The 19,688-nt window shown below is 37.6% G+C and overlaps 1 protein-coding gene and 1 long non-coding RNA gene across 2 annotated transcripts; both read right to left on the bottom strand.

The window, feature by feature from the left end:
- Positions 1-59: 59 nt before the first annotated feature.
- On the bottom strand, positions 60-2,031 carry LOC139113475 (alpha- and gamma-adaptin-binding protein p34). Its single transcript, XM_070674681.1, has 6 exons — positions 1,660-2,031; positions 1,398-1,567; positions 1,222-1,336; positions 992-1,141; positions 816-926; positions 60-743 (listed from the first exon to the last, which is right to left on the bottom strand). Exons 1-6 carry the CDS (start codon positions 1,721-1,723, stop codon positions 571-573), a joined length of 783 nt encoding a protein of 260 aa, XP_070530782.1. The 5' UTR covers positions 1,724-2,031; the 3' UTR covers positions 60-570.
- A 426-nt stretch (positions 2,032-2,457) lies between these two features.
- On the bottom strand, positions 2,458-5,614 carry LOC139113476 (uncharacterized). Its single transcript, XR_011547695.1, has 9 exons — positions 5,283-5,614; positions 5,056-5,222; positions 4,707-4,873; positions 4,358-4,524; positions 4,009-4,175; positions 3,707-3,902; positions 3,353-3,549; positions 3,000-3,195; positions 2,458-2,842 (listed from the first exon to the last, which is right to left on the bottom strand). It is a non-coding gene; the product is annotated as an uncharacterized lncRNA (long non-coding RNA).
- Positions 5,615-19,688: the final 14,074 nt, after the last annotated feature.

The raw sequence follows: 19,688 nt of genomic DNA, 5'->3' as shown, positions 1-19,688 counted from the left end.
AGAAAAAAAAATACATGACATAATTTTCGGGAAAAAAAGGATTGAAATAAATTCGCCCATGAATACTTTGAACATTTAATGTAAAATTTTTTTACATTTATTCTTAAATAAAATTATAAGGAAATACACATTTTATTATCTATCATATACGTGTGTATATACGTGTATATATATGCACGTGGATATACGCGTATATACATGCACGTATATACACGTGTATATATATATATATATATATATATATATATATATATATATATATATATATATATATATATAACGTTCTAAATAACATTAATATATGTATCGATTATAAGATTACGTTTGTATAATTTTAATTTGATACATGTCTATAATACATAAATTAATTTACCTTCATATTATACATGAATTGCTATACACTTTAATTATATAAATTTTTCTCTATAGAAACGTTCTTCTTTCTATTATACATTCTTGATTCACATATCGTTCCAGTCTTTATGTAATTTGCGTCGTCCAGCTTTCTATCTCAAATAAATTCAGTTAAAAATTAATGTAAATTATATATCTACGTAATATATCTTAAATTTAGTCCTCAATTTCTAAAAGATCGCCGCCCATAGCTTTCCAAAATGCGGTGACTACTTGCTCTGCCACTAAACGCCTCTCGTTTGTCGGCAAAGACGCCGCATGTTCTCTCATAGCCATCAACTGGCCGTACAACTCTCCAAAGTCTGCATTTTCGTCACCCATAATGCCGTCTGTAAATTTAAAATCAAATAAAATAAGTGACTGGGTTTTATAAATTTCTCTGTTACATAAACCATACTAACCAAGCATGTCTTGCATGCGTAGCGTTTCCATAGGATCACGCGCTAACCGGATATTTTCAAATTGTTCTTCGATTTCGTTTACTTCTGGTGCTTGTCCCATACATGGTTTATCTATAGCAATTTAATTGATTACAAGTTCTACATTTAATTGTTTTATTAAAAAGTTAACTGGATACCTTTAAGTACTATGTTAGGCCACATGTGAGCGTGCAAAGCTTCAATAATTCTTTCAATGCCATACTTATTTCCTTCTTCATCACATTCTGGATCTCCCATTGGCTCTAATTCGACTAATTCAAATTTATTATGCACACACCAATTTAGCACTAAAATGTAAAAAGCATAGATTCACATAAGATATAGGAATTTATACATTAAATATTAATATTCTCTATTCTTACTGCACCTTTATCTCGCAGAATTAAATCAGATATCACACTGCAAGTAAATAATAGTACTTCAGCTTCTGTCAATGATGTGGCCAGAGATGTCAATTGTTCCAACTCCTGGTCTACTTTGTCCTACAGAATAAAATGCCGTCAACGCGCATCAATTTAATTGCTAATTTGCATTGTTTCTTACTGCCTGTGGATCATGATACACGACCAAAGCATTGATTCCTTCCACTGGAAGTTTGTAGGATAAGCTTTCTAATGCATGTATCAAGACCTGTGATGTGTAATACTTGTTGTCAATATTCCACATATAGTCTACAATCTTATCTTTCTCTGACAAACGTTCCGCCCCCATGCCTGCGTTAAAAATGTATATAAATTAAAGTTACACATATCAACGTAATCATTTATAAATAACTATGAGAAGAATTATGGACTCTTCCACTTACTTTCTGCAATTTCTTTAGCTTTTCCTTCCTTCGTGCTAACGATCAGCAGTTGAGGTAGATTCATTGTGGAAAGTGAACGGAATGTGTGCAGAGGAATATTTAATAATTTAATAAACGATTAAACTGCGTTTAATAGGTGTAAATAATAATCTTTTCTACAGCAAATTGGAGGTTACGTTTAAACTCGTCAAAATCACGATGCGTCAAGCGAGCAGTAGTCGTTGCTCTACAACTCGGCCTCAGATCCCAACACTCTAGTTCCAACCGTTTGGCCTCCAGATATAAAAAACAATTTTTTTCCAAGATGGCCGCCGATTTTTCAAAAACTTTTTATGGATGAGCACGAATCATAAAAAGTTGTACCCGAATCTGAGAAAAAAAAATGGACCATTTCCCAGGTATTTCCATAACCTAACCTAGTCCAACTTTTTTTTTTTTTTTTTTCAATTCTAACATGCGCTCAGTGAACTCTAGCTTAACCTAACTCATTATCAAATTTTTTTTCTATTTTTTTCTATTTTTTCTCTAATTTTTTGTCAAAATACTTGGTAAAATGACAAAAAAAAGCAAATTTCATAATTTTCAAACGGATAGTCGTGGAGCGTTCTTTTTTTTTTTTTTACATGCGCTCAGTGAACTCTAGCCTAACCTAACCCATTCTCGATTTTTTTTCTATTTTTTTTCTATTTTTTTTGTCAAAATACTTAGTAAAAAAAAAAAAAATCAAAAAAATTCTAAGCAGGTAAAAATGTCGGGGGTACCAATTTGACCATTTTTTCTTAATGAAATTTTGCTCCATCTCTTTTCCCCTCTGCGCGCGGGGGCAAAAACAAAAAAAAAAGATTATTCACAGTTAAGAGAATAATTTAATTGTATTTAGAACACTCTAGTACACTTAAATAAACCGAATTTAAGTCAGAAATTTAACTTAGAAGCTCCAAAAAAATTTATTTATGAATATCTCAACTTTTAACCTAAAACACATACCTGTCACTTTTCAAACTCTTATTAAAAATAGTTCCCGTAAATTCACAAACTTGGAACTTTTTAGGCAGCAAGAATAATGTTTAAATTTGATGGAAAATCCAACGAGACAATCAAGGATGCACCAGAACATTTTTTTTTAATCCTGAAGCACAGCAATATATTCTGCGGCCCTCCCAGCGTTTCAATCACAAGATATCTGAAATATAAAATTATTTACAGTTCAGAGAATAATTTAATTGTATTTAAAACATTCTAGTACACTTAAATAAACCGAATTTAAATCAGAAATTTAACTAAGAAACTCCAAAAAAATTTATTTATGGATATCTCAACTTTTAACCTAAAACACATACCTGTCACTTTTAAAACTCTTATAAAAAATAGTTCCCGTTGATGTAGAGCCTTGTACCTCTTTGGGCAGCAAAAGGAAAGTTTAAATTTAATAAAAAATCCAACGGGACACTCGAGGAGAACGCAGAACTATTTTCACAAGCTGTAGAAGTGCACTGAAACTTTTGTGACTCTCGCAGCACTCCAATCACCAAAAAACTGAAATATAAATTTATTTACAGTTAGGAGAAATATTAAATTGTAATAAGAACACCGTAATACATTAAATAAAAACGATTTTAAGTTAGAAATTTAACTTGAAAGCCTGAAAATAATTAATTTAAGAGTAACTCTACTTTTAACCTCAAACACATACCTGTCACTTTTCAAACGCTTATTAAAAATACTTCCCGTCGATTCACAGACTTGGAACTTTTTGGGCAGCAAGAAAAATGTTCATATTTGATGGAAAATCCAACGGGACAATCGAGGATGCAGCAGAACATTTTTCACAAAATCCTGAAGCACAGCAATATATTCTGCGGCCCTCCCAGCGTTTCAATCACAAGATATCTGAAATAAAAAATTATTTACAGTTAAGAGAATAATTTAAATGTAATTAAAACATTCTAGTGCACTTAAATAAACCGAATTTAAGTCAGAAATTTAACTTAGAAACTCCAAAAAAATTTATTTATGAATATCTCAACTTTTAACCTAAAACACATACCTGTCACTTTTAAAACTCTTATAAAAAATAGTTCCCGTTGATGTAGAGCCTTGTAACTCTTTGGGCAGCAAGAGGAAGATTTAAATTTAATAAAAAATCAAACGGCACACTCAAGGAAAACGCAGAACTATTTTCACAAGCTGAAGAAGTGCAGTGAAACTTTTGTGACCCTCGCAGCACTCCAATCACCAAAAAACTAAAATATAAATTTATTTACAGTTAAAAGAATTATTTAAATGTAATTAAAACACTCTACTACACTTAGATAAACCGAATTTAAGTCAGAAATTAAACTTAGAAACCTGAATTCACTCTGGAAAGTGTTAGTGCTATTTGGAGTACTGGGTAAGTTGAGGATTTTTCTCTTGCACCAGGAATGGTCAGAGGGACTTCTGCGGCTTCCCCAGATCTCCGGACGGTTTCCTTGGTTAGTTTCCGTCGCGAACCTTTCGTCCCCAAAGCGCCAAACCTGTAAATAAAGCAGAAGTATTTTTAAATTAAAACTAAAAATCTCATAAGTGACACATTGAGGTTAAAGTTATATTTTGACTATTTTCTCACTTTTTAATTAATTGAGGCTTTCGGGCAATCTAAAATCGGTCCCTCACGATAGAGGAGGGTACTCTAATTAAATTTTAACGCATGACATACCTGAATTCACTCTGCAAAGTGTTAGTGCTATCTGGAGTACTGGGTAAGTCGAGGATTTTTCTCTTGCACCAGGAATGGTCAGAGGAACTTCTGCGGCTTCCCCGGGTCTCCGGACGGTTTCCTTGGTTAGTTTCCGTCGCGAACTTTTCGTCCCCAAAGCGCCAAACCTGTAAATAAAGCAGAAGTATTTTTAAATTAAAACTAAAAATCTCATAAGTGACACTTTGAGGTTAAAGTTATATTTTGACTATTTTCTCACTTTTTAATTAACTGAGGCTCTCGGGCAATCTAAAATCGGTCCCTCACGATAGAGGAGGATATTCTAATTAAATTCTAACGCATGACATACCTGAATTCACTCTGCAAAGTGTTAATGCTATCTGGAGTATTGGGTGAGTCGAAGATTTTTCTCTTGCACCAGGAATGGTCAGAGGGACTTCTGCGGCTTTCCCGGGTCTCCGGACGGTTTCATTGGTTAGTTTCCATCGCGAACCTTTCGTCCCCAAAGCGCCAAAGCTGTAAATAAAGCAGAAGTATTTTTAAATTAAAACTAAAAATCTCATAAGTGACACTTTGAGGTTAAAGTTATATTTTGACTATTTTCTCACTTTTTAATTAATTGAGGCTCTCGGGCAATCTAAAATCGGTCCCTCACAATAGAGGAGTGTATTCTAATTAAATTCTAACGCATGACATACCTGAATTTACTCTGCAAAGTGTTAGTGCTATCTGAAGTACTGGGTAAGTCGAGGATTTTTCTCTTGCACCAGGAATGGTCAGAGAGACTTCTGCGGCTTTCCCGGAACTCCGGATGGTCTCGTTGGTTAGCTGCCGTCACGTATCTTTTGCCTATAAAGTTTAAAGCCTGTAAAACAAATAGAAATATTTGTTTTTCAGGCTTTAAACTTTAACCAATAACACATACTTGTCACTTTTAAAACTTTTATAAAAACTAGTTCCTGTTGATGCACAGTCTTGGCACTTTGTGGGAATTAAAAAGACGGTTCAAATTTGTTAGAAAATCCAACGGGACACTCGAGGAAGCAGTAGATCTCCCACAAACGAATAAAATAAGCATAAAATATCTCGCGTAAAATATTCACCAATGGAAACACAGCATTAATACTGGCATTTATGAAACAACTCGATTAATAAAATATTGTAAAAATACTTAATAAACAACATTAAATTGTTGTAAATTAACGTGCAAAATACGATTCAGTATAAAAACTTATAAATAACGCAAAAAACAAGTGTAAAATGTCACTCGATTAATTTTAACCAATAGGAACACAGCATTAATACTGACATTTATGAAACGACTCGATTAATAAAATATTGTAAAAATACTTAATAAATAGCATTAAATTGTTGTTAATTAACGTGCAAAATACGATTCAGTATAAAAACTTATAAATAACGCAGAAAACAAGTGTAAAATGTTATTCGATTTATTTCAACCAATAAAAACACAGCATTAGTACCGACATTCATGAAAATTTAACGAAAAAGGTAGTCGCGCGTTTTGAATAACGGTAGAAATAAAAAGCGGGATAGTGAATACCTCCCGGTGGGGGTAACACAAGGGGGTAAAGAATATCCCGCGCGATAGTAGGGAAAACATGGAAGGGTTTGGGGGAAGTTCCCGCGGTCATTCTACCGACGACTTTTGACCGAGCAACAAGGTGACGTGGACCTTGCTTGAAGTGACAGTTAGATTCTTGTGTCGAGATCCAAGGTTAAAAGGAAGTGTCGTGGACTATCCCGCGAGTGTCTACCGCGGTAGGAATATTTTATATCGCGACCCGTTTTATACCGATGCTTCGTGCAAGTTTTGTGTCATTCGTTACACCGACCGAAGGATTAAAGTGACAGTTGGACCGCGCTTACGTCTCAGGGTCATGTTTAACGATTTAACGGAAGTGTCGTGAATATCCCGCGAGTGATCTAGTGCGCGGAGAACGTTATTTTATTATAAAACAAGGATGCTTTTTCGTAATCGGAATATTGTTTCGCGCTTTCGGGATTTAGTAATTCGCGTTTCAATTTATTTTTTAATTGATCGTCGTACAGCCGGAGTACGCGTTATCTCTCGCGGAGTGTCGATTTTCTGTCTGGTAAGACGTGCTAATAGTGTACAGTGACCGGCAATGATGACCTGACTCACTGTGGCGACGGCGGCTAACGCGCGTGAGCTAGGGTGGAGTGCGTTAGGCCTTACCGCGGATCGTGTACGTGAACCTTGGAGTACTGAGAGAAGCGAGAGAACGAGAGAAAAGTTGGAGGAAGGCATCTTTATGTTCTGTTCTGTTCGCGACCGTGCGTGTGAGAGAGAACGCATGAGTGATCGCTAAGAAATCATTATAGGCGCCTCTAATGATTTCTTAGCGATCACTCGTGCGTTCTCTCTCACATGTACGGTCGCAAACAGAACAGAGCATGAAGATGCCTTTCTCCAACTTTTCCCTCGTTTTCTCGTTTCTTTCGGTACTTCAGGACTCACGTACGCAATCCGCGGTGGTGACGCACTCCACCCTAGCTTACGCGCGTTAGTCGCCGTTGCCGCATTGAGTCATGCTATTATTGCCGGTCACTACTATTACATGCAATTCGGGAAACGGCATCTTCTGCTTGAGAAATTCGCGTTACGCCGGATTGTGCGATGCGTATTTTAGTAGTTTTAAATTTCTATTTAAACAATTTTTTCTTGTTTTATAATAATTTAAACTGAGTCATAGTGTAATAAAGTGCGCAGTGAATATTATGTGAGTGAGTATGAGTGTGAGTGTAAGTGTACAGTGTCGCGTTTTCGTATATAATACAGGGTGCCGTGTTTAAGTTATTATAAAACAAGGTCGCTTTTCTCGTGATTGGAATATTGTTTTGCGCTTTCGGGATATAATTCGCGTTTTCAATATATTTTTTAATTGATCGTCGTACAGCTCGGAGTATTCGTCGGTCCCTCGCGGAGTGTCGTTTTTTGGATCGTTAGTCGTGTCTGTTCAGTGCGTGCGCTACTGCACGCAATTCGGGAAATTGACATCTGCTGCTTGAGAGATTCGCGTTACGCCGGATTGTGCGACGCGTATTTTAGTAGTTTTAAAGTCCTATTCGAACAATTTTTTCTTGTTTTATAATAATTTAAACTACGAGTCATAGTGTAATAAAGTGCGCGGTGAATATGAGTTATAGTGTAATAAAGTGCGCGGTGAATATGAGTCATAGTGTAATAAAGTGCGCGGTGAATATGAGTCATAGTGTAATAAAGTGCGCGGTGAATATTATGTGAGTGAGTGTGAGTGTACAGTGTTGCGTTTTCGTTTATAATTTAGGGTGCCGTGTTTTAATAATAATTTAAACTATGAGTGATAATGTAAACTAATGAGTGATAATTTAAATTATGAGTGATAGTGTTAGTGGTTAATGACAGTATTTCGCGAGAGTTTCCAGTGCGCGAAAAGATGACTCGACGACGACGACCTCCCATCTGAGAGGAGGAGCAGGCCCGGGGGGCATCCTGCTTCGGCGGAGCAACTTTTAAGTAAGCATTAATTTTTTAAACAAAATCTTTATTAAAAGAAAACCTTTACTTTTTTATATTAATCTTATTAACAAACTGTCATGTCTACATAATTATTTTTCTTTTTATATTACAGTCACCAAAACAACTCACCAACTCCGCCGAAGTTCATGCAGATTGGCAAGTCGCATGCTTTTTTTTACAATTTTTTTATTTAATGAATTGTTGGACATTCGGCTGCCGCGTGCGGCATCGCGTGCAAAGAGTTGACGAGCCGGCGCTCGCTCGTTATTTTTAGCGCTAAGCAGCTGATCGCGACCCGCGGTCAGGCTCCGAGCGCGTGACACGGTGTGTCGGGCGGTGCGCCGTGTTGTGATCCAGCGGCGTGTTGTGCTGGATCGCTATCGCGCGATCGTTCTAGCCAATGCCAAGGCCGAGCGATCGTTTTTGCCTTTTTTGGGCATTGCCGCGAATTCGCGAGCGTTTTCCAAGAAGGAATGCTCGGGAACGGTAGCAAGCGAAAAGCCGTCGAAGAGAGCGTGTCGGATTCGCGGGAGCTCCGAGTTTGAAAGAAAAAAAGGTGATAATTGCGGTGTCGTGCGAGCGTATCTCGAGACCGCGAAGTTGTGAGCGAAGATTTGCCGTGCTGGCGAAACTGCGGGACCTTTTGTATATAGTGTATATAGATTGTGATTAAAGTGTTCGTTTAATTGTATAATTTTCTGCCTCTTCATTATTAAACGCGCGCGAAGTATTCTCAAAAACAGAATTAAATACCTTTAATTAAAATACAGGCGCGCGCCTGTATACATATATTACATGTAATTATTTGTACTAATATTATATTGCTTTCAAATAAAAGATGTGTAGAATGCATCAAAAATTTTTAACCACACCGGTTGTACTCACAGAAAATATTAAAAGTATATACAACCGACAGTTCGCAGTCTGTTTAAGTGGGACGGGAAATTTTTGATGCATTGTACATTAAAAATTTACATTACATTATACCTTGAAAATGTCGGACCATACACAATTCGGTGACTCGAATTTCGTACTACTTAAAATTATTTAAGACTCCGCGATGTTATCGAGAAGCGGATTTGCGATATCTGCCGGCGACGCCACGAAAGAACAAGACAGACAGTGTATAGTTCTGGCCTTTTCTTCTATCTGACGGCAGTCGAAACGCTGGCTTCACGCGGACGAGCATCTGTAACTGTACGCGTGGAAGCCGCGATTCCGAGTTGTGTTCCCTGCGTCCGAGGCATTAGCTGATGCTACGGGCACACACGGACACGGCATTGTGCCTAGTGTGCGTATGTTGCCCGTCTAAAATCTGCGACCACTGGTTTGACGCGGGCATTTAAGCTCTTCAAAACCCCACAGACACAATAGCCTAGCTCTTCAGGGTCGCGAGATATTTCACATTTTCCGCAAAAACTTTGATCGTTAATATCTCGGTCCACAGGCGTCGTAGGGGTCTGATCGAAAACACAATGCACAATAATACGTCACCAAATTTCAAAAATATTGTTTTTCGTTTTTTGGCCATATCTCGGCTACCGATAAAAGTAGAAAGCTCGGAATAGGCCCTTATGCATTTTTTTCAAGTTCCGCACAATGCTACAATGCCTGATTTCAAAAATATTTTTTATTGTTTTTTGGCCATATCTCGGTTACTGGTAAATATAGAAAGCTCAGAATAGGCCCGTATGCATTTTTTTCAAGTTTCGCACAATGCTACGTTAACAAATTTCAAAAATTTTTTTTCTCATTTTTTTGTTATTTCTCAGCTACTGGTAAATGTAGAAAATTCAAAATAGGCCCATATGCATCTTTTTCAAGTTCCGCACAATGCTACGTTGCCTGATTTCAAAAATATTTTTTTATCGTTTTTTGGCCATATCTCAATTACTGGTGAATATAAAAAGCTCGGAATAGGCCCGTATGCATCTCCATTAAGTGCCGCACAATGCTATGTTGCCAGTTTTCAAAAATATTTTTTATTGTTTTTTGGCCATATCTCGGCTACCGATGAAAATAAAAAGCTCGGAATAGGCCCGTATGCATTTTTTTTCAAGTTTTGCACAATGCTACGTTAACAAATTTCAAAATTTTTTTTTTTTGTTTTTTGGCCATATCTCGGCTACCGATGAAAGTAGAAAGCTCGGAATAGGCCCGTATGCATTTTTTTAAAGTTTCGCACAATGCTACGTTAACAGATTTCAAAATTATTTTTTATCGTTTTTTGGTCATATCTCAATTACTGGTGAATATAAAAAGATCGGAATAGGCCCTTATGCGTCTTTTTTATGTGTCGCACAATGCTACGTTGTTAAATTTCAAAGAAATTATTTTTCGTTTTTTGGCCATATCTCGGCTACTGGTGAAAGTAGAAAGCTCGGAATAAGACCGTATGCAATTTTTTCAAGATTCGCACAATGCTACGTTGCCAGATTTCAAAAATATTTTTTATTGTTTTTTGGCCATATCTCGGTTACCGATGAAAGTTGAAAGCTCGGAATCGGCCCGTATGCATTTTTTTCAAGTTTCGCACAATGCTATGTTAACAGATTTCAAAAATATTTTTTATCGTTTTTTGGCCATATCTCGGCTACCGATAAAAATAGAAAACTCGGAATAGGCCCGTATGCATTTTTTTTAAGTTTCGCACAATGCTACGTTAACAAATTTCAAAAATTATTTTTCTCGTTTTTTGGCCATATCTTGGCTACTGGTGAAAGTAGAAATCTCGGAATAGGGCCGTATGCATCTCCTTTATGTGTCGCACAATGCTATGTTGCCAGATTTAGAAAATATTTTTTATCGTTTTTTGGCCATATCTCGGTTACTGCAAAACTTGAAGAAAATGCATACGGGCCTATTCCGAGCATTCTATCTTCATCAGTAGCCGAAATATGGCTAAATAACGATAAAAAATATTTTTAAAATCTGGCAACGTAGCATTGTGCGGCACTTAAAATAAATGCATACGGGCGTATTCCGAGCTTTCTACTTTCACCAGTAGCAGAAATATAACCAAAAAACAAAAAAAAGTATTTTTAAAATCTAGAGATGTAGCATTGTGCGGCACATAAAAATGATGCATACAAATTTACTCCAAGCCTTCAAATTTCACTAGTAGCTGAAATATGGCCAAAAAATAAAAAAAAATATTTTTAAAATTTTGCAACGTAGCATTGTGCGGCACTTATAAAATATGCATACGGGCCTATTTCGAGTTTCTTATTTTCACCAGTAGCCAAAATATGTTTAAAAAACAAAAAGAAATAATTTTTTAATTTAACAACGTAGCATTGTGCGAAACTTAAAGGAAATTCATACGGTCCTATTCCAAGCTTTTTACTTTTATCAGTAATCAAGATATGGTCAAAAAACAAAAAAAAATATTTTTAAAATCTGGCAACGCAGCATTTTGAGAAACTTAAAAAAAATGCATACGAATTTATTCCGAAATTTTTATTTTCACCAGTAGCCGAATTTTTGCCAAAAAACAAAAAAAATTTTTTTTTAATCATGCAACGTAGCATTGTGCGGAATTTGAAAAAGATGCATACGAACCTATTCCGAGCTCTCTACTTTCACCAGTAGCAGATATATAGCCAGAAAACAGAAATAAATATTTTTGATATCTGGCAACGTAGCATTGTGCGGCACTTAAAGGAAATGCATACTGGCCTATTCCGAGCTCTCTACTTTTACCAGTAGCAGAAATATAACCAAAAAACAAAAAAAAGTATTTTTAAAATCTGAAAATGTAGCATTGTGCGGCACTTATAAAATATGCATACGGGCCTATTTCGAGTCTCCTATCTTCACCAGTAGCCAAAATATGTTTAAAAAACAAAAAAAAATATTTTTTTAATTTAACAGCGTAGCATTGTGCGGAACTTAAAGGAGATGCATAGGGCCAATTCCCAGCCTTCTACTTTCACCAGTAGTCGAAATATGGCCAAAAATAAAAAAAAAGTATTTTTGAAATTTGGCAATGTATCATTGTGCGGCATTTAAAAAAGATGCATACGGGTTTATTCCGAGCTTTCAACTTTCACCAGTAGCCGAAATATGGCCAAAAAACAAAAAAAATTTTTGAATTCTGGCAACGTAGCATTGTTCGGCACTTAAAGACGAAGCATACAATCCTATTCCGAGCTTTCTTTTTTCACCAGTAGCCGATAAATGGCCAAAAAACAAAAAAAAATATTTTTAAAATCTGGCAACGTAGCATTGTGCGGAACTTAAAGAAGATTCATACGGTCCTATTCCAAGCTTTTTACTTTTATCAGTAATTAAGATATGGTCAAAAAACAAAAAAAAATATTTTTGAAATTTGGCAACGCAGCATTGTGAGAAACTTAAAAAAAATGCATACGAGTTTATTCCGAATTTTTTATTTTTACCAGTAGCCGAATTTTTGCCAAAAAAACAAAAAAAAATATTTTTTTAATCAGGCAACGTAGCAATGTGCGGAATTTGAAAAAGATGCATACGAACCTATTCCGAGCTCTCTACTTTCACCAGTAGCAGTTATATAGCCAAAAAACAGAAATAAATATTTTTGATATCTGGCAACGTAGCATTGTGCGGCACTTAAGGGAAATGCATACGGGCCTATTCCGAGCTTCCTATCTTCACCAGTAGCCAAAATATGTCCAAAAAACAAAAAAAAATATTTTTTAAATTTAACAATGCAATTTTACTTTTATTCGCTACCGCTTTGCAAATACGTAGGATTAATTCAGCCGAAAAAATTATTAATTAATCGTTATGAAGATTTTTAAACTCTCGCGAATATTTGTAATATTTATGATATTAAAATTTATCTCGTCAAACATTACATTTTTTTTTTATTTGGCATTAACATCAGCAATCCCACTAAAAAAAAACCAATTATTTCCTTACATTAATATTACAGTTTAAAATATTATAAGCTTTTGCAACGTAAAAATAATTTTCACTTGTCCTTGTTTCTAAACTTGGTTGCACTAGCTGTTACATTTTATCGGATTAATTTCACAATGTGAGTGCATTTATTAGCTGTTGTCTCCGAAATAACGTTGGTAGAAGAGCAGGAGAATTTTTTTTTTTTTTTTTTTAATCGTCACCGCTCGTTGGAATCGGGAATGTTTAAGTATTACGAATGTACTCGCGGTATTACGAGGGTCGAGAGGGTTAACGAGTCGCTATGTTAAAGCGCTTACATTTGGTTTATGTAGGGCGGCGGAAAGCGCGGGAGAACCCTGTTGTTACGTAATTCTGGGCTACCCTTATTGCTGGGCATTACGTCCCCTGCGCCAGATGCGACCCAACGTTTCTACGGCCTACGAGAACGAGCGAATTCTAGGCGCACAGCGTTGAATTTCATTCGTTTATGAACGCAGTCGATCGAACGCAGGATTTTTCCCGTTAATCTCAATTTAAAGATTCGAACAAACTGTATGCTAAACCTGTTCGGATAATTAAAAATGACCATATCAAATTCGTTATAATTTAAAATAAAATGTAACGCGAAACCGTATTGTTGTTCGAACAGTAAGCGAGGATAAACAATAAAATAAAAATAAAGATGAGCGAGCGTCGACCGAATAAACAAGCGCGATAAACACATTATTTCTAAAACGGGCTAAAACATGTACAAAATTAAAACCGATAACCCCGACGTTACTATAGTATATCTCTGACTATTGTACGCGGGCCGATCGCCGGTCAGCAAAAGGCCACACAAGGTTTGCTAGAGCGTTGAGCCTCTTGCTCAACTTCAATAAAAACGGCCGACTTGAGGAGAACACGGGAGGCTATTATTACACCGGATCAACTTCCTTAAAACTTCCCGAGAGCGGCTGAGTCGGTGACGACGAAACAAAACCGTTTCACGGATCACAAAAACAGCACTTCGCTCGCGGAGAACATCTATTACTAATTTACTTTACTTTACTATATTTTACTTTTTTCAATAATTATTTCCACACCTGTACATTCCATTTTCCATTTTTCTTATACACTTTCTTATTCCCTTTACAATTTACGCCCAAAACCTTTCCTTCCATTCTACTTTCTTTATACATTCTTTATGCCACTTATTTTACTCTTCACAATCTCTAGACCCATGCAACTATTTCCAATTGACATTTTACAATTTTCCTTTCTTCTTTTTACATTTTCTCTTCTTTCTTCAAGCGTTCTTCTTCTTCCTTTACCTACAAACCTTACAAAAAATAACGCCTTTTTTCCGCCTTTTCGCACGCTTTTCTTAAAACTACGCCAAAAACGCACGAAAGAGAGAGAGAGAGAGAGAGAGAGAGAGATCGCGTTCACCCACACCTACAAATTATGCCATACTTTTCTCATTCATTCATCTTGGACCCGATCTCGCTTCCAATGCTTTTTCTTTTTATCTTTTTCTATATTTAATTTTGTCTCCAATTTTTTTTATCCATTCACACTTTTATTTATACCCATCCCTTTCCTGATTCTTTCCAATATTACCAACCATTCTTCTCCCTTTCCTTCCTCTCCCAAAATTTCTTCTACTACTTCCTCCCAATTTCTCCCCTCTCCCCAATCTATACATTCTGTTCATACATGTTCCCATGTTTCTTCTTTTTCTTCGCACATCCTGCATTTTCTTCCTTTTTCACTTGAAACGACCGTAATTCCTGGCCGCGAATATCTTGCAAGCGAGAGTGCCCGGACGTGCTCGCCGGGCGGACAGGATTCGCGAGTGAATTGATAGGTCCGAGAATGCACGAGACGTGGTTTTATGTAACAATTAATTGATACTTTATTCAATTAATAGAGTAGAATACATTTAAGCCAATTATGACGAACGCGTGATTGAGACGTCGCCGGACGAACACGAATTTAACAATAGATTCACGATGACGCGGTAATTGGCGCGTGTATGCGCTTGATCGGTACGGTGGTAATCGATACGCGGATCTATGACGGGCGGGCCGTTACAGGTTTTCGGCAGCCGCCTAGATAACGCCCTAATCGGAGCGCGGGGTTAGCGGCGCGAGTATTTCCCCGAGTCGCGGGCCTGGGCGGGGCCTGATCTATGCACGCGGCGCGAGACGCGGTGATCGACTTAACGCTTAGATCGCGGCGCGAACGCGGTATTCGGACAGCGGGGAGGATGGAGCACCTTTTCGGTGTTGCAGTAGCCGAGAGTACTCGGCCGAGGCGGAGATCTCTCCACCCCGGTTTTGTGCAACGGTGCGAATGGATATTTTCGCCTAGGCAAGATGACTGTCGATCCGGGATCGAGATCGCTCGAAGGAGGCGAAGTGCGCTTCACCCCACGAGCCGGTCGTATCAGTCTAAGTTGCGTTCGGCAGGAAGATTCCTCTGCGGTGCAAGCGTCAGGAGTTCCTGACCGAGACGGAGTTCGCTCCACCCCGTTGGTTTGCTTGCTCCAGGAGTCGGTTCGGTTCGGATGTTCGCTGTGAAGCGAACGGCACGAGAACGGTGCGCGACTTCCCCGAGTTCGGCTTTTTATATCGCACAAGGCTATATCCGGGGGTATCCTTGTTCGTGGCGCCGGCCGTGGTATTCCGCGGTACCGTGCGCGTCGCGCTCGCTCGGATGAGTTCGGGGCCGCTCGGATACGCTCGTTCCGCGGGACTTGGCGCGTTCCGCGGTACTCGTTATAATTACGTATTTCGATGATCGGTTTCTTCGGGAGCCCCCCGCGCTCCCTTGCCTGGCCGAGAGGATGGTCGTCTCGCCTGTTCTTCACTGGGAACGATGCTCCTTCCGGGGGCATCGTTACACACTTTCTCAGTATCTATATCCATCCCTTCATTTAATTTCCTAATCTGAATCTTGCCATTCTCATCCATCTCTCTTCCTTCCATCCCTTTTTCAAATACTCTGGATCCCCTCTTTCTTAATTCTTTTATAAATCTTATTGAATCTTGATTCTATTATTTTTTCTTTACTCTCTTTTTTTGTATCTCTTTATTTCTTTCAATTAATACTTCCCTCTCAACTCCCCCTTTATCCTCTTTTTCTCCATTTTCTTTATCGACTAACCCATTTTTTTATAATATTCTTCGCTTTCCTTTTTCCATTTTCCTATTGCTTTTCCCTCCCTTGCTTTTTCTTTAATTTCCTCCCAACACCACTTTGCTAATTCTCCTCCTCTTCCTTCGTCCAGTCTCATCTCATATTTCCATGCCCTCATTCCAGCTTTACCTCTTAACTTTTCTCTTTGTAATTCTTCTCTTATCATATATCCCGGTACTTGCCTTTTCACACCTAACAGTCACCTTAAGTACCTGTCCTGCAAGCTCTCCACTTCCTCCCTTTTCCTCCACCCCCATATTTCTACCCCATAATTTGCCACAGACCATACTAGTCTATCAAACAACCATATCCTTCCACTCCAATCTTTTCCAAATTTACTCCTCCCCAAGCCGCAAACTTGTCCCATTACCTTTGTCGCCTTTTTAACCCTTTCTCTCACATGTTCCCTCTGGTCTCCATTTCTCGTGACTGTATAACCAAGATATCTAAAATTCTTTACTTCTTCAATTTCCTTTCCCTTCCAATTCCACTTTACCTTTTTCCATTTTCCACCTCCTTTCCTACATCTTAATATCTTTGTTTTCCCTACATTCACCGCTAAACCTTTTTTTTCCACATATTCTTCTAAAGTTTTTATCATGCCCTTCATTCCTGCCTCATTTTCTGCCACCAGAGCCACATCATCCACATATGCTAATGAGAAAATCTTTTTTCTTTCAATTTTAATTCCACCCCACCCCCCTTTTTCTAATTCCTCATCTATATCTGCCAATAGCACTGTAAACAAACTCGGGCTCAACGGACATCCCTGTCTCACTCCCTTCCCAGTCCAGAAACTCTCTTCTTCCTCATTTCTTACCCTTACCTTACATACGTTTCTTCTAATATCTCTTCACATCTTTTTACCAAACTTTCTCTTACTCCTTTTTTCCTCATAGCTTCCACTAGCTTTCTTCTGTCCACGGAGTCAAACGCTGCCTTCATATCTATAAATGCTATCACAATTTTTCCTTCTTTCTCTTCAATCTTTCTGTTAATCAGAAAATTTAATATAAAAATCTGATCTATCGTTCCCATATTTTTCCTAAAACCCGCCTGACTCTGCGGTAATATACCTTTATCCTCTATATCTTTCCTTAATCTTTTAGATAACACCGATGCATAGACTTTATACGTCGTTTGCGTCAGTGTTATTCCTCTGTAATCCCCCACCTTCTCTCCTTTTCCTTTTTTCAGCACGGGTACTGCAATACCCTCCCACCATTCCTTTGGCATTCCACCTTCTTTCCATACTTTTCTACAAATTTTCCATAATCCTTCTTTCACTTCCTCTCCCACCCATTTCCATACTTCATTTTCTAAGTCATCACTTCCTGCTTTTCTTTTTTTTAATCCTCTTATCGCCATTTCAAATTCTTCTCTTTCCAGCTCTTTTTCTTCATCTTCTTTCCGCTCTTATTCCAGATCTCCTCCTATCCTCCATTTCACCCCCCCTAGCATTTCTCTGAAATATTCATCTCATTCTTTTAATTCAATTTTTTCATTTATTTCCTGCTTCCTCTTCCTTCCCTTATTTATTATTTTCCATACATCTCCTTCCGTCTTTACTGCTTCTATTTTTTTTCCCATCTATTTTACTCTATCCCCTTTTTTCTCTTCACATAACTTCTTATACAGGGTGTCTCACCCCATGTGTCGAATCCGTTAGGAATAGACAAAACTCGGGTAGACAAATAAGAAAGTCCCACACCATTTTGCAAAATTCTCAATGGTTATTGAGAAAAAAATTAATTTGTCTAGCGCAAGAGCGATAAGGAAGCCACGCGTGAGTGAGCGCGACAGGCGACGGCGCCATTCCTAGCCATTCGCCTGTCACGCTCACTCGCCCGCAGCTTCCTTATCGCTCTTGCGCTAGACAAATTAATTTTTTTCTCAATAACCATTGAGAATTTTGCAAATGGTGGTTTCTTATTTGTCTACCCGAGTTCTATCTATTCCTAACGGATTCGACACATGGGGTGAGACACCCTGTATATACTCCTTGCCTTCCTATACTCTTCCCCATTACTCTCTTTTCTTCTCCATTTTTTTAGTTCTTTCTTTACATTCTTTTTGCCTTCTCTGCATTCTTTATCCCACCATACTTCCTTTGCTTGTTTCTTCCTATCTTCTTTTCTTCCATTTATTACTTTTTTAACCACTTTTTAACCAGTTTTATCTTTTTACATAATCTTTCCCAGCTTTCTCCATTTTTATCTTTTTCTTCTTTCAACTCTTCATATTTTTCTTTAAACAATTCTCTCTTCTCTTCATCCCAGTTTAATCTTATCTTTTCTCTTTTTTTACCTTTTCCTCCTCCTTTTTCCCTCCTCACACTTTTTGCTAAATTCACTATTAACGGAAAATGATCCGATTCTATATCCTCCCCTACTTTCATTTCCCTTATCTTACTCTTTGATTCCACATCACTTATTACATAATCAATCACCGTGTTACCCCTTCCTCCCGCATAAGTCCATTCCCCCTCTTTATCCCCTTTGGTACATCCATTTAATATTCTCCACCCCCTTTTCTCCAAAACTTTGTAAAACTTCCTACCTTTATTTGTTATCTTTATATCCTTTGATCTCCTCTTTTTTTTCCTCTTCATCATTTTCTGCTTCCTCGTCCCATAAACCCCCCTCCTCCCTTGTTCTTAAATTAAAATCTCCTCCTATTAGGCATCCCACACCTTCCTCCTTTTCTTCCATCCACGTTACTATCTCCTCCAGTATCTTATCCAAGTCCTCATTTACATATACTCCTGCAATTTTCCACCATCTTTTTCCACTTCTTATTTTTAATCCCAATACTCCTTCTTACTTGTCCCTTCCTAAAATTATTTTCCCCTCTAATTCCTTTCTCCATCCCATCACTATGCCCCCTATAGGCCTTCCTTTTTTATTAATCTTCTCTGCTCCTTTTACTTCCCATTTATATCCTTTTGGCACACGCATTTTCAACTTACTCCAATCTCTTGATTGTATCCATGTCTCACATAAAAAAATCACATCCCACTCCTCCAGTCTTTTCCAGAACTCCTCATCCTTATTTCCTAATCCCGCCACATTTCAGAATCCCACCTTCATTATCCTTTTACCTTCCACTGTATTTTTATCTTTTTTTCTTCTTTTTCTTTCTTTATCCTCTTCATAATTTGATCCCTTTTTTTCTTTTCCCATTTCCTTTTCCTCTTTCCTTATCTCTCTTTCTCCGTCTGTTTTTAAAAACTCATGTTTGCCTTGTCTTCCCTTATCCTTCTCCCTTTCCCCCCTTTCCTCTTCATTTCTTTTACCACTTCATATAATCTTAGTTTCTCTTTTAAATCGTCCCACACCAAAAAATCTTTTTCCACCCAGTTTTTTATAACCTATTTTCACTTTTTTTCCTTCCTTTTTATATTTTTCTGCTTCCCTCTTAATGCACCATTCTACTTTTCTTTCATACTCCGTTAAATCATCCCCTATCCATTCCGTTTTCTCCTTCAATTTCCCTTTTCCCTCATTATCTCTACTTTATCCTTAAAACTTTCCAATTTTACCCAAGCCATACTGTAACCCCTTGTTAACCTCACCTATCTTATTCACATCCACTATCTTGGCCTTTACCCCAATTTTCTCAAAAATTTCTTCCACCTTTTCTCTCAATGCCACTTTACCCTCCTCTTTTAACTTTAGTCCTCTGATGATTACATTATTTTTTCTCCATTCCTTTCTTTCT

The sequence above is a fragment of the Cardiocondyla obscurior genome, linkage group LG02, assembly GCF_019399895.1.
Source record: "Cardiocondyla obscurior isolate alpha-2009 linkage group LG02, Cobs3.1, whole genome shotgun sequence".
NCBI classification, from domain to species: Eukaryota; Metazoa; Arthropoda; class Insecta; order Hymenoptera; family Formicidae; genus Cardiocondyla; species Cardiocondyla obscurior.
This window is presented reverse-complemented; position numbering and strand designations above follow the sequence as displayed.

Excerpts from the sequence above, each read along its gene's own strand:
- LOC139113475 (XM_070674681.1), bottom strand. The coding sequence starts at position 1,723 with ATGAATCTACCTCAACTGCTGATCGTTAGCACGAAGGAAGGAAAAGCT. Across the intron at positions 927-991 it reads GCCTAACATAGTACTTAAAG|ATAAACCATGTATGGGACAA; the intron begins GTATCCAGTTAA and ends AAATTGCTATAG. Across the intron at positions 744-815 it reads ACGCATGCAAGACATGCTTG|ACGGCATTATGGGTGACGAA; the intron begins GTTAGTATGGTT and ends TTAAATTTACAG.